Below are 15290 nucleotides of genomic sequence, written 5' to 3'. Positions count from 1 at the left end.
ATAAGGAAACAGTAGTGATGGAAATGCTCTATATCTTCATTTGCATGGTGGGTACATGGGTGTATTCAGTTAAAAACTCATTGAACAGAAAACCTAAGATCTGTATTTTACTGTACTTTAAATATACATCACTTTTAAAAAAATACCTTACAGGTCAGATAAGTGTCTGTAATAGACAACTGAGTGTTACCAACTAGCTGAGCACCACTAAAGACCATGCTAATTACCCTTCTTGATGTTTTCAAAGGTCATCAATAAAGGGGAAGTCTCTGGCAAACCAAGACAATGTGGTCACTCTACGGCCCGCATTGAAAAGAACCTGGGTGTTTTGGTTAGCTGCCTAATTTAGAGCAAAGTGGCCTGCCTCAAGTTTCAGCTTTATTCTGCTGTTTCATAGAAGGCAGGATATTAAGTGCAGTGGTTCTCAAAACTAGCTGTACATTAGAATCCCATGGGGAGCTTTTAAAACACTAACACCCATCCTTCACCTTCCCATCATATTCTGAAACAGTCTGGAGACATTTTTTAAAACCAATTTTTAAAGAGTTCAAACTCAGACACTTCTGAGTTTTAACATTAATCTCACCACCTATTTCCTGTGCCACTTTAGCCAAGCTTCTTACCTCTCTAGAGCTCTCTCATTTGAAAAATAAAGTAAAAGCACCTATCTCACTCACAAGGTTTGTGTGAATATTAAGATTCATGAAATGCCTTGCAGAGTCTGGAACACAGGAGGCTTTCTAAAAGTCATAGACTAACCTATCCCTGAAAAACGAAAATTTATTTCAATTTTCGATTTCTAATAGGAAATACATGACTTTTGAACTCTGAATTATACAAGACTAAGATTTAAGCCAGTAATTGACCTACCACAATGCTATACAGAGGTTTAAAAACAACATAAACTTAAGCAAAATGGAGTAGATGAATCCAAGACCTTGTCCTCCCACAGAAACATTGAAGAACAAGCAGGAACGGGCACAACCAACTTTTTCAAAACTCTAGAAAACAGTCCAAAGTTTATAGCAACCAAGCAAATGCTGAATCAAGAAAAAGGCAACTTTTAATATGGTAGATGTCACCAAGAGACAGACAAGTCATATAAGACTTTTCTCCCCCTCAAAAGAACAACTATACTATTGAAAGATAAGACACAACCGAGAAAATCCTAGAACACAGTGGGTGAAGCCGGAGCAACCCCCCCTCCCCGCCCCCACTCCCCCACCTGTGTGCCACAGAGACCAAGACAGGAGGCATTAGGAGGGTAAGGAGCGGCTACACGCTGACTGCTGACCGCGCTGCCCCTTCCCCAGGCCAGGGCAGCACCACACCGAATTTCCTCCAGTGGGAAACGAGTGCCCAGGCTGGACTCCAGCACCCCCACCACAGTTGGACATTTCTTGGGTGTCCCAATCCATTCTCACCTCACAGGGAAAGCCTGGTCGAAACACCTGGAAACTTCATAGCTGAGAAATGCTGGAGCTGAGTAGAGCAGGCAGAGCTGATGGTCTGCAGAGCAAAGTCAGCGACACTGTTCAGGAAATTTGGGGTGCAGGCTGGCTTGAGTCAGACCACAAAGTTTGTCTGGGGTTGGAGCTAGTTCTCTTGCTCCATTCAGACAGAGCTGCTAATTCATAACCCCACCCACTGCTAACTATAGCTCCCAGCCTCTCCTGACCAGAAAGCCTGACCCAGAACACCTGGGAGGATGCTTGGAGCTGGCTTTACTGACTTGTCCCAGCAGGGAAGCTAATTCATAGCCCAACCCACTGCTAAGTGTTGCTCCCAGCCCCACCTAACCCAAAAGTCTAAGGGGGACAACATGGAAAACTGTATGTATAGCCCAGCAACACTCTGACAGAGACTGTCAGGCCTTAAAAAATGGTAAAATAATTTTACCATTTTAAAGTGGAAAAGGACACTAATTAACATCATAAAAACCATAAGGTAGTGTAAAACGCACCGGTAATGACAGTCAGATTCTGTAATATGGTAATGATGGTAAGTAATTCACATACAACTCTAAAAGTTAAAAAGCAAATGTAGTAAAAATAACTATATATATAATAATCTGTTATTGAATAAACAATATAAAAAAGTTTACTATAACATTAACCCTATAATGTGAGAGAAGTCAAGTAAATTTTATGAGATTGAAGTAAGTTATCAATTTAAAACAGGGTGTTATAATTTTAAGATATTTTATGTAAGTCTCATGGCACCTACAAGGGGAAAAGACTTGTAGTAATTACACAGAACATGATACAGAAGTCAAAGCAAACCAAAAGACATCTGTATGATGAAATAAAGATCTCCAGTGAAGGTAAATAGATGTGAAAATATAAAAGCTAGTATTAGTGTAATTCTGTTTTGTAACTCTACTTTTTATCTCCTACATGATTTAAAAGACAAATGTATAGAAAATACTATGACTCTGTTATTGGGCACAATACATAAAGATGTAATTTGTGACATGAATAATATAAAGGGAGAACAGAGCTATATAGTAGAGATTTTGCATGCCATTGAAGTCAAGTTGGTATCAATTCAAACTAGATTATAAATTTATGATGTTAAATGAAATGCCACGATAACTGAAAACATTTAACAAATATACACAAAATGAAATGAGAAGAGAATCAGAACAGTTCACTACAAAAAATCAACAAAGAAGGCAATAACGAGGAAAATTAGAGACAAAATGGTATTATAAGACATAAAGAAAACACATAACAAAATGGCAGAAGCCCTTCATTACACTAATTGCTTTAAATATAGATGGATTAAACTCTCCAAACAAAAGGCAAAAGTTGGCTAAATAAATAAAAAAAACAAAACACATGATCCAGCTATATGCTGTCTACAAGAAGCTCATTTTAGCTCCAAAGACACAAATATGTTGAAAGTGAAAGGATGGAAAAAGATATGGCACGTAAATAGCAACCAAAAGAGAGCAGGGTGGCTAAACTAGTATCGGACAAAATAGACTGTAAGCCAAAAATTGTTGCAAAGAAGAAACAAAGAAGGGTATTATAAGGGTATATCGATGAAAGTCAATTCATCAAACAGATATAATAATGTATGTGACAAATAAACAATAGGGCCCCAAAACATATAAAGCAAAGAGAGAATCCAATAGCTCTATAATTGTTGGAAACTTCAATATTCTGCTGTCATAAAATGGATAAAACATTTAGACAGATCAATAAGTGAATAGAAGAACTGAACAACACTATAAACCAACTAGACCTAACAGAAATATATAAAACATTCTACCCACCACCACCACAATACCCATTTTTCACAAATCCACACAGAACACTCTCCAGGATAGACTGTGTTAGGCCATAAAACTATTTAATCAGTTTTAAAAGACTGAAATTATACTAAGTATCTTCTCTGACTGCAATGGAATAAAAGTGGAAATCAGTAATCAGAGTGGAAAATTGACAACGCACTCTTTAACAACCATGGGTAAAAAAAGAGATTATAAGGAAAATTTAAAAATATGAAAAGATCCAGCAATTCCACTCTAGGGTATATACCTGGAGTATATTTAAAATGAATACAAAAACGGGAACTCAGAGGTACTTTTATGTCAATGTTCATTGTAGTACTATTCACAACATCCAAAAGGTACAAATAACCTATGTTCATCAATAGATGGGTACACAAAATATGGTGTATATACACAATAGAATATTATTTAGCGATAAGTGAAATTCTGATACATGCTATAACATGGAAGAATCTTGAAAACATATTAAGTGAAAAAAGCCAGCCACAAAAGTACAAATACTTTTTGTACTTTTGATGAAGTTTTTGTACTTGTGATGAAGTTTTGAAAATAGTGGTGATGGCTACACAAGAATGTGAATGTAATTAATTCCACTGTACAAATTATACATTTTAAAGTGGCTAAAATGGCAAATTTTTCCTATGCATCTTACTATGATAAAAATGCTTATACTATACACATTTAGCGTATTAAGATTTGCTTTGTTTCGCGGGTGGAAATCACAAGAATTTTCAAGATAATCTTACAGAATGAAAACATGACTGCATTACCAGCACATTATTTATGAGTCGATCATACATTTACACATCTTTAAATACTGAAATGTATCATGTATTTGGCCTTCTACAAAGAAGTCTGAAGTGTGTTTATCAGTGTAAAGAAAACAGACTTTAATGGTTATCTTCCACCAAGTTAAAGAGAAATACAGAATATAGGCTCTTATTAAAATTTTAAGAGACTATAATAGCAAGTAATCTAAATATGGTATGTCTATTGCTTTTAGAAAGGAGTTAGATGGCTGTGTAGCTTCTATTAGTAAAAAAGATCTAAGCACCACTGAATGTTAAGAACCCCAAAGATTACTATTTGAAATTTTCTTCTAGAGAACTATATTACTGAAAAAATGACTAATTAGGTTAATTTGTCAGATAAATTATTCAAATGGCATTAAAATGCACCACAGGGAAAAAGACAATACCAGAGGAAAGAGAGAAAACAGGACAAGGTACAAGCAGTAGAAGTTGAAAAGCATATGGAGAAGACCTAAATCCACAGGAGAGGACAGCATGTCCAGATAAGCCTGGCCCAAACTATCTGTAGACTGGTGTTTGCCATGTGTAACTGATTACCTGCCAGCTTTCCATTCCATTCTCAGGAAGACACTCACCTCACCCTACTGAAGTATTGCTCTGACCTACTCCTACAAGCTGGAGTTTGATTCATCATGAGCTGAGAACCAGAAAATACAGAGCAGTCTACTCTCTCCAACCACATTTCTGCCAGACATCAATTACTCCATCTACGCTACAGCCCTGCCAATGCCCTGTGGTGAGCCTTCTATTTAGCAGAACTCACTCGTGGCCTTAGCCATGAACTTCCTCAAAAGTGTTTTTTTGTAAGCTCATGGAAACTGAAGCTAGACTATGACCCAAACTCTGTGTTATGTTCTTCAACTAAATATATTAAGAACGCATATGTACGTAACAAACTAAAACAAATGCAAGGGAATGATTAACAGTCAGGTTAGTGCCTACAGCTGGGAGAGGGGAGGGATACAAGGGCAGACACACAAGAGTCTTCTTAGATCCTAGTAAATATTCTATTTCTTAACTTTCTTAGATATTACTAAATGTTTTACTTGATGGTGGGTACATGAATGCTCATTTTACTATTATTCCTTAAATCTTACACTTTTCTGTATACTTATTTCACATTCCTTGTTCAGATTCCAGGCTTAATGAAAAGCATTCTGGTAAGAGTTTGACTCTATTGTAGCTTTGCCTGCAGTAAGAGAATCGACACCGGACCACTTGACATGTATATTTCTCTTTTTAAAATAATAAACTGATGTACTCATTTTATTTTTTAAAAAACAGTACTCATAAAATAATGAATGCTTAGCTGATTTAATGACTATGTCCTTACACATGAAATTAAATTGGTCTCTAAAAAAATCTTCCGTGGTCAGTATATCCTCCGTAAGACGCTAAATTCATTCTCAGATCAGGACTTTTTTGATGCTTCAATTTCATCCCATATCGTGGCTTCAATTTTTGAAGTATCATATTCTCTCATCATATCGAACTCAAGCCAAGGCTGACTCCACTTCTGAGCTTCTTTCATTTGCTCTTCAGTTAAAGAAAGATCAAATCTGATTCCTTTAATATTAAATTTTGGACGTTCCCAGCGTTTGGACCAGGGCTTAGGTTTCATTTTTACTTTCAGCTATGGAAGATATTTATAAAAAAGAATAAATTAGGCTGATAGTCATAAGCAAAATTCTTCTAAAAGTTTTCCTTAAGATAACTCTTTTTATTTTATACTTGAACTTCCAGTTCCAAATATACAATTTATACCTGATTAACAGGAACTTCTTGGCTAGATTCTTGTACTACTGGCTGCATATTAATATCAAAAGTGCTGTATTCAGGAAGGGCATCTCGTAAGTATAGCAAGCTGTCATCCAACCGTTTCTCTAATTTGACCACTTGGATCTCCTGGATTCTGGGATTATAAAGTTCAAAGCAAATCTCAACACCTATAAAGAGAAAAAAATGTTTTCTTACAATCGAAATGCAGATCCATGCATAACCCTCATACCATAGTAAAAGCTATTTCATAAAGGAACTAGCAGAGTTTTTCATGAAGGAAACATGACATAACTTTGTAATCTTTAAAATAAAGATGATTGAAAGAAACAAACTAAAATCTATATAGAGTAATAAAATCTGAATTAGAATGATAAAATTCAAAAGAATATCTTCTATAAATATAGTCATGTATCTCTTCAATTTTGATAAGATTAACTTAGTTGAAGAAAATTTGAGTAAATTTTTCAATCTATGTTAATTTATTTCCCAATTACTTAAATAAAACTACCTTCTACATTATAAGCAACAGGACTTAATGATGCAAAAGGAGTAAGTACATTTTTAAGTTCTAACTTTGGTTTAAAAGCTCTCTTAAGGATGGCCTAGGTTTTTAAAACTCCAGAGCCTTCCATATGAAGCAAGCTAAGAATAACTTTGAGTGCTTCCAAGATGCTACAAGCACTAGTTTACTATATAACATCTGTATCATTAAATGCTTAAGGGCAAGAGTGTATTCTGAGGTTTCCTAGAATAAGCCCAAGAGAAATACAAATAGTAAAATAAATAATGAACATTAACATCTAGTGTTTAATAGCAGGAATTTACTATATGATATTTACTGTTCAACTATTTTGGTCCAGGCCCTGACTTAGGAACCCTTTCTAAAGCAAAATCAAAACAGGCTAAGATCCTTCTCCTCTCATAAAGCTTACATTCTAGTGGGTGACAAACAATAAACAAACCAAAAGGGTAATTTCATACAGGGAAAACAATATAGGGTAATGACAATGTGACTGGAGAGAGGTTAACTTTAAACAGTACAGTCAGGGAGAGCCTCTCTGAAAAGATGACATTTGAACTGATACTATAAAGGACCAAGAATACTCCAAGCAGAAAGAATGGCAAATGCAGAGGCCCTGGGGTCTTAATGAACTTGCCATGTTGGAAAAAAAAAAAACAGAAAAAGGCCCATCTGTCTGGAGCAGAGTCACCTGATGGACCAAGAAAGTAAACCAGTGAAACTGTACCATTGCAGGCCAAGGGTGACGGCAGGGACAAGGGCAGTAGCAATGAAGATGGAGAAACAGGCAAAGGCGGGATACGCGTTTTAAAGCTGAGCCATGAAAACTTGCTGACTGACTGGATGTGTGAGACAGAAAAATTAAAAACAGTGCCTAAGTTTTTGGTTTAAATAAATGGTGGGGAGCATACCATTTATAGAAAGAGAAAACATGAAATAACACATTGTGCGGGGAAATAAAGAGTTCTGAATTTGGTTTATGCTTATATAAGACATCCGAATGGAGATGCCAAATCTGGAATTCGGAAAGGGTCAGTGCTCAAGATATATATTTGGGAACTGTCATCATATGGGTGGTATTTAAAGGCACCAGACTAAAAAGAATAAACAAAAAAGGAAGTATCAATGGGAAAGGTACAGGCAGGTTACAAAATCAAATGGTACTGCAGAGAATGGCAAGAGGGAGCTATTACTTTATTTTGTGTCCAGCGCTTCATATACAACCCCACAATCAACTGACCACAACCCTGGGAGGTAGAAACAATTATCATCTCGGCTTCAAAGATCAAACACAGGTTGGTCTGATGCACACCTACACTCATGTCTATGACAAGGTTTCCCTGAGTACACGAACGGAGAAATCATGATTGGAGACACAAGCTTCTGTAATCAGTCAATTCCTGCTGAGCTCTTACATGTACAGCACCCAGGCCATTAAAAGATAAAGAAGACATAAATTGCTCTCATATGTTCAATTTCTTTTGAATATAATACTTCACTGCTGGAGATGATAAAGCATAAGACATTAAGCATAAAAACTACTATTTCTGCCATTTGATTCATAATCTTTCTATAATTTTACCACTTGTTCTCCTGCCTTATTAAGCATAGCAAACAATTTTGCCTTTTTAAAAATTCCTCTGACTTTTATAAAACTGATCCTTGTGGTGACTGCTATAAATAAAAACAAAATGGGGACCATTCGTTTTAGGATAAAGTTACATCATAAGAACATCATTATGTTTATAATGTTCTCATGGGTTATTTGCTCCTAAAATGAATGTCCCCACACTGCTTTATAGTCACTTGTCTCCTCCTGTGATACTGCCATAGCTTGCAAAGTCTACTTCTAACAGTTATTGTCCCTGTAATAAAAGAAGCCTTCAAAGAAAGCAGAGCACCAACCATATTTAATCAGCAACCTCAATTTTCATACCATTTGAGGCCATAGGTTCCATGTCATCCCTCAGAGCCCTTTACACTTTCGAGTCCCAGATGTCTTATCCCAGGATGCAGAAAACAAAAAAGGATCCTGAGACAACATTTTCCAGAAAATCAAAATAATGAAATGGAACCTACCTTGTCCTTCGATAGTGTTCCTAAGGATAAAAGTAGCTCCAAGTCCTGTTCCTGATCTCTGAATACAAATCCCCAGAAACTGGCTGGTTTTTCCACTGGCATATGCGTCAGCTGTAGTTACTCGAAGAATGCTTCCTACAACCAAAGTGAAGTGAACTTTTTCATAAGACACAGAAACAATGGCATTTCTAGGTAATGTCATAACGTCCTGAAGATTTTAATATAATACTAGAAATAAGTACCTCACATGGGCGAAACCCAGATATGTAAAAAACAATCTTCTCTATGCCAAGAAAACTAACCCACAAGCCAGTAATAATAAAAGCATCCAGCTCTTACTGACCAACATAGAACTCTGGGATGTGGAGTATTTTCCTCCTTTCTAACATATCTTTTCTTTCTATTTGAAATTTCAGAGGATTTGTTCTTCCCCTTGGAGGAATAAATTCAGGACTCAAGAACCTGCAGGAAAAAAAATAATAATAATAAAAGGAAACTTTAAAGACCATTAAAAAAGAATCTGCTGCTTTCTAAAAAAAGAAAGATTATGGTTTTGAAGTGTTTTATTCTTCCCTCTCTAAAGAGAATCGATCTTATTTCTAAAATTGTTGAGAGTGCTTATGAAAATAGCTAACAACACTGAGTATTCGCCTGGCTTTTGTGTTAAAAGCTTTATTAAATATCTATAGTATAAATTAATCCTACAACAACCAGATGGGTTTGGTGTCATATCCTTTTCACAGATGAAAAAAACAAAGCTTGGAGAGGGTAATTAACTGACCTATTATTACGTCAGCTATAAACTTATCAAGTCAAGATTTAAATGTAGTCATGTCTATGGAACTCCAAAGCCTACAACCATACTACAGGTCTCATGTTGAGTTACATATATTATAGTAAATTATGTCGGAAAAGATATAAACGCAAATTAACAATTGCAAATTGAATTTAAAATTAATCTCCCTATCCTCTTCAACTGTTTTTAAGGTCATTATGAAATATTTTATCTATAGAAAAGCATCAGTGACATTACAACGTAAATTCATTTAAAAGAGATATTCCTTTTCTACCTTAAAAAAGTTGTGCAAGGAAATCTTCTATGAATTTCTAGGTTCCATAAATTCAATTCAAGTTTATTTCAACTCAGAAGTACAGAATATTTGAAATGTTAAACATTCTCTCTCTCTCACCAAGTCTTCCCCTTTAAAACTTTTTTTTTTAAGAAGGCTGTTAATCAGGTCTACAGAAACACTTTCTACAAACCACAAGTCAACTAAATTTACATGTACCTCCAAAGTTACCACCATTCTTTAAAGTGAATCAGGTTTTTAAGCACACTATTTCAAAGAGCAAATTTCAGATACAAATTAGCAGAAATTTTTACCACTGTATCGCATTTACCAGGAAAGTAAAGCACGGGGAGTCCTGGCCAATCCATTTCCACCAAGCCGAGGAAAGATTGGCTCCTGAACGTAAACAGGTAAAATAAGATGTGCTTCAGACAAAGATTCTTAATACGGGCCAAATGCCGGTGTAAAGAGCTTCATATCTGGGGAATCTCTACTTGAAATTCTGATTTAGTAAGACTACTGAGAAAGTTCAATGCCGGCTTGGGAGAAGCGAGGAAGACAAACCTGAGCTGGGTGTGCTTTACATACACCAGCTTAACAATTTAGCACACAAGTTCGTAGAGTGGGAGTTCAGACCCCGCGTTAGCGCCAGGACCTCTAAAGCAAATACAAGGTCGAAAGCGGACAGACCCCAAAAGAGAGAATCGTGCCCAGGTCCACACCTCACCTTGTTTCCTGGCGTTGGGGGCGGCGCTTGTCCACGATAACAGGTTTAGGCGGCGGCTGGAATGCGCCAGGTTCATTAGGTCTAGTGCTCTGCTGCCGGGCTGGCCCCGCGCGGACCTCTGCGGGAGCAGACAACAGAAATCAAAACTGCTCCGGCCTGCCCTGGCCTCTGGTGGAACCATGCGATATCCCCCAGCGCGGTGCCACGAGAGGCCTCCACTGAGGTCGCCCTTGAGTTCCATGCTTGCCTACCCCCAGCCTGGCCATGAGCCCCTTCTACGAACCGACTCGCAAGCCTCGCTCCACTTACGACAGGTGACAGAGGCCGGCGTAGAGAGCAACGTCCGGGCGGCTCCGACAGTCCGGACTAGGCTCATTGTTGCTCCATAGCACCCTGCAATGGAGGTCGCCATGACTGTCCTCAAAGATAGAGACTACAACTCCCAGTAATCAGTGCGACAAGGTCGCGGCTTACTACGGCCGTACGGCAGCTGTTATGGGACAAAACAGCCGAGTCAATTCTTTTTTTTTTTTTTTTTTTTTTTTTTCTTTTCCTTTTATTTCTAACCCCCTGTCCACCCTCTTTCCTCTGACCCCTTCTCTTGGCCTCGATGTTTTAGGGAAAGTACCTATTTCTCTAGTTTCGCAGGGGTGTTCTCCCAGCCTAGAAAAGCATTCCTCTTTTGAATCAACTCGATCTTCACTTTCTCAGGCAAGTCTTCACTACGTGAAAACCCCACTATGGGCTCTCGTCCTTACTAGATACCTCCTAGCAGCTCTGATATCATGTGAAATTTTAATTTTTAATTTAATTTTTAATTATTTGTGTAATTATTGATTAGGGTCTGACTACGCCATTATACTACAAGCTCAGCAAGGGTATGGACGAGGTAATCTCTTGCTCACCATTTTATCCCAGCACCTTACCTTGCTCTCACTTTTTGTGGAATGCAAGGAGAATATAGTTCCTGACAGGACAGGTATCACAAAGTCCCTGAGTCGACAGACAGCATTACCTCTTCGAGGAATAAAAATTGAATTTGGACTGGGCAGCTGTGGGTGAAGATAAGTGGCAGAGATGAAACCCAAAACGGTAAATCCTAAGTCTTATTAAGAAATTTGGAACTTGTACCCTCGGTAACAGTGAGCCACTGGAAGGATTTCATGCTTAGAGTGATGTATTTTATTACTTATTTGTCATTCCAGTGGAATTAATGCCCCCAAACACTTCAAACCCAACACATAGCTACTGAATGCATCATGTTAACCTCCAAATATCCTCCACAGTATTGGCTATCTCAGGAATGGCTTCAACATCCAATCTGTTACTTAAAGCCAAAAATCTCAGTGCCATCCTTGATTCCTCTCTTTCTTCCTAGGTAAAGTTTCTAAAGCTACACCTGGCACCATCAAATATCTCAAGAATCCTTATACTTTTGCATCCTCCCATCCACTACTTTAATCCAGATCACTAGCCTTTCTCCTCAGGATTACTGCAACTGCCTTCCCATTGGTCTCCCTGCCTCCAATTCCCTCCAGTCCTTCTCCACATAAAAAGCTAAATACATGGTACAGAACTCATACCTAGTCCCTCTCTTTCCCCAGTTTAAAGCTTTCAGTAGTTTTCTGTTGACCATGGGATAAAAATCAAATTCTCAAAAAACAACCAACCTGCCCCACCTACTTGACTTTGCCATCCTGAAGATACATAATCTGTCACATCAGCCTGAGAAAGAGCCATGTTTTAAGACAAGAATTCAAAGTACTTCTATTTTAACTTCATTGCTTAGAAGAAGAATTTATCGTATAATAACAAAGAATTAAACAACCAAAATTTCAGATTAGCAAAATTTTAGGCTTTTTCTGCCATAAAAAAAAAAAAAAAAAAAAAAAAACGGATTTCAAACTCTTAAGAGAAAAAGAGAAGAGAGACAAAGATTATTGTGAGTGGCAGTGATGAGCATTTTTCTGGACTAACTATGCCAAGAACAGTTGGGTCGTCACTCTTGCTGGGACTTGTCCTATGGTTAGGAGCAGAGAAACAAAACACAGACCTTCACAGGAGGAAGGCAGGACTTAGGGAACAATTCTAAGCCGTCCCTGCCGCCTCAACTTTCTAAAGATAAAGGAGTGGTTTTGAAAGTTTTACAAAACTGGAAGAATAAGCCTGAAAACTCTTATCTCATTTTCTCTCATATTCCTGCTTACCTAACTCTAAACTTATCTTAGAGTAAAAAATAAGCTATAGTTTTAATTATTCTACCAAGCAACTTCACAGAACAGAATCAAAGAGCTCGGGGATAACTCAATCATTTTGTGAGCTGATTACAGGAATAGAACTTTAATTATAATACTTCTCTATTTTAGAGTGATAGAAAGGAGAGCATGATCAACATTACCTGGTGTTCAGCCAAGAAAGGAAGTGTTCTAGGCAAACACCCAGCTCCACATTATTGTGATATCAGGATTCTTGCCTATTTTGCTCATTATTGCATCCTCTATGCCTAGCACAGTGCCTGACACTCAATAAATATTTCCAAGTAAAATTAGAAAGAGCACTCTAGTTGCACTTAGAAAATTGATAAGAGGCAGGAAGCTATTGGAATATTCCAAAAGAGAGATGTTTCTAACCTAAATATATGGTCCCTGGATCAGCAGCATCAGTATCAGCTCAGAACATGTTAGAAATGTATTTTCTCAGGCTGCACCCCAAACCTCCTGAATCAGAAACCATGGAAGAAGAGCCCAGCAATCTGTGCTTTAACAAATCCTGCAGACGAATCTGACAATTGTTCAAGTTTGAGAACCATTGGTGTATAGGCAATGGAGACAGCAAAGGTGGTTAGGAAATCACTTTACAAGGTGAATTAAGGCAAAACAAAGTTCTGACTCATATTAGCTATGAGATTTTGAGTTTATCTTCTCTCTGCTTTAGTTTCCTTCTTAGTATAGGACATTAGTATACATTCCTCATTCAGTTATCACATAGAGTAAATTAAGATAAGCCGCAAATAAAGTTCTTAGGAAGTTCTTAATAAATATAATAAGGATTAAACTTACTTTGAAGATGTAAAATGACTCCTAGACCAACAAGAGGAGACCATAACATGGCCTATGTATTAACACACCCACAGAAAGGATCTCTCATTCCAAAGAAGAGCTGGTTATCATCATAGTCTAGAAAACCAGGGTCACAATATGAAATGTTGGCCAGTTACCACCAAGAAAAGGAAGGAGGCTTAGCCAAATGATTAGAGAAATTCCAGGCCCATTGACAAGTCCATCTTGGGACAGAGATAGGCTCATGGAGTTGTAACCCACAGTTGTGGAGGTATCTGGTCCCACTGAAGAAATTATCTCTAGTACGAGGTAGTCCTCTCAGTTTGCTGCCATTAAACCTTTGAAACCTGTATTAAACTCCCTTTGTTCTGAGTCCATCAAACAACTCACTCATTCTTATTTGAATTTGAATTTTACCTTCAGAGAGAGAAAGTGGTTGTCATGGGGACATAAATGTTTTTTGTATGCTGGCTAGCATAATTATTTTTTGTCTCATTGTAAATTTGTAACTAGCATTAGGTGTTGTCATATGAGTCTCATAAGTCTGGATGATGCAAGTCTGAACCAAAGGTGAATCTATTTCATACTGAGCTGACAGATCCGGATTTGGGTTTACAAGCCAAAGGGCAGACCCAGGGCCATGATAAATTCTCCAAGTAAAAAATTTTATATGTGTGGTCTTGCAGTATATATCCTTCCTGGGTAAAATATCTTGATGTTGCCTCATAAGCCCGCTCCCACATATACACACGACCTTTATTAGTTATCTATTGTTGTGTAATAAATTACTCCAAAATTTAGCAGCTTAAAACAACTAACGTTTATGATTTCACAGTTCTGTGGATCAGGAATCCAAGCGTGGCTTAGCCAACTGATTCTTACTCAGGGACTGTCCTAAGGCTGCAATCAAGATGTTAGCTGGGGCTGCAGTCATCTCAAGGCCCAACTGAGGAAAGTCTTGCTTCCAGGCTCATTCACATGGCTAGTGGCAGGTTCTTGCAAGCTATTGGCTGGAGAGACATCAGCTTCTTACCACATAGTTCTTTCCACACGGCAGCTCATAACAGAGTCCCTGCTTCCCTCAGAGCGAGCCAGCAAAAGACGGAGAGACAGTGAACAAGACAGAGTCATGGTCTTTTGTTATCTAATCTCAGAAGCTACATCCCATCATTATTGCTATATGCTATTCATTAGAAACAAGTCACTAGGTCCAGCTCACACTCAAAGGGAGGAGACCAAGGACCATAGGGATTATTGGAAGTCATCTTAGAAGTTGCCTGTCATAAAACCATTTTGAATTCAAGTGTGCAAAAGTATAAAATTTGTGTTAGGCATTTTACATAGTTACAAATACATATTGTTCACCTACTATGAGACTTTTATAGAGATGGACATGGGGACATAATTTACTCTGAAGAAAGCATTATATACAGAATGATGATTGCTGAGATGGAGGTTTGCACACTCTATCTCTAGCACATTGCCCTAGCACATTGCAATGCATTTCATCCAGACTAGGGCAGTCGAGAAGTTTCCCAAAAGAAAGACTTGAGCTGAGCCCTGAAGATATAATGTGCATAACTGAGGAAGTCAGAACGGATTAGGATTAGTCAAGAAAAAATTAGAAAAGAGTATCCCATCCCCATCCCCCGCCTCCCCCACACACATAAATATGAAACTCCATTTAGAAGATAGATGGATGAAAGTGCTATATTTCCACGGGTAGCTCTGGAGTCTTCATCATAGTAAATAACAAATTGTCTGTGAAGTTGAGAGTTACTGGTTTGGGCAACATATAAATATATCTAAAACCAGCAGCGAATACTTTAAAAATGTATCACAGATATCCTTATTACCAAAAACAGATCTTGATAATCTTTCCTAAATTGTTTGTCCTCCTGGTTCTCAATCTTAGGAAATAGGGGAAAAGAACTCCCTGGCCACCT

At 37.7% G+C, this 15290-nt stretch overlaps 1 protein-coding gene across 1 annotated transcript; it reads right to left on the bottom strand.

The window, feature by feature from the left end:
• Positions 1-3338: 3338 nt before the first annotated feature.
• On the bottom strand, positions 3339-10733 carry MRPL19 (mitochondrial ribosomal protein L19). Its single transcript, XM_016130640.2, has 6 exons — positions 10595-10733; positions 10286-10403; positions 8832-8950; positions 8489-8623; positions 5875-6056; positions 3339-5743 (listed from the first exon to the last, which is right to left on the bottom strand). The coding sequence occupies exons 1-6, from the start codon at positions 10695-10697 to the stop codon at positions 5522-5524; spliced, it is 879 nt and encodes a 292-aa protein (XP_015986126.2). The 5' UTR covers positions 10698-10733; the 3' UTR covers positions 3339-5521.
• Positions 10734-15290: the final 4557 nt, after the last annotated feature.

The sequence above is a fragment of the Rousettus aegyptiacus genome, unplaced genomic scaffold, assembly GCF_014176215.1.
Source record: "Rousettus aegyptiacus isolate mRouAeg1 unplaced genomic scaffold, mRouAeg1.p scaffold_m13_p_7, whole genome shotgun sequence".
Classification (NCBI taxonomy): Eukaryota; Metazoa; Chordata; class Mammalia; order Chiroptera; family Pteropodidae; genus Rousettus; species Rousettus aegyptiacus.
The sequence above is the reverse complement of the archived record's forward strand: the minus strand, read 5'-3'. Positions and strand labels throughout refer to the sequence as shown.

Bases quoted from the DNA above. Each gene is read 5' to 3' on its own strand.
- MRPL19 (XM_016130640.2), bottom strand. From the start codon at position 10,697: ATGGCGACCTCCATTGCAGGGTGCTATGGAGCAACAATGAGCCTAGTC. The intron at 8,951-10,285 runs GTGAGGTGTGGA...TTTTTCCTGCAG, and splicing joins CCCCAACGCCAGGAAACAAG to GTTCTTGAGTCCTGAATTTA. The intron at 5,744-5,874 runs GTATAAATTGTA...TATCTTCCATAG, and splicing joins AAGAAGTTCCTGTTAATCAG to CTGAAAGTAAAAATGAAACC.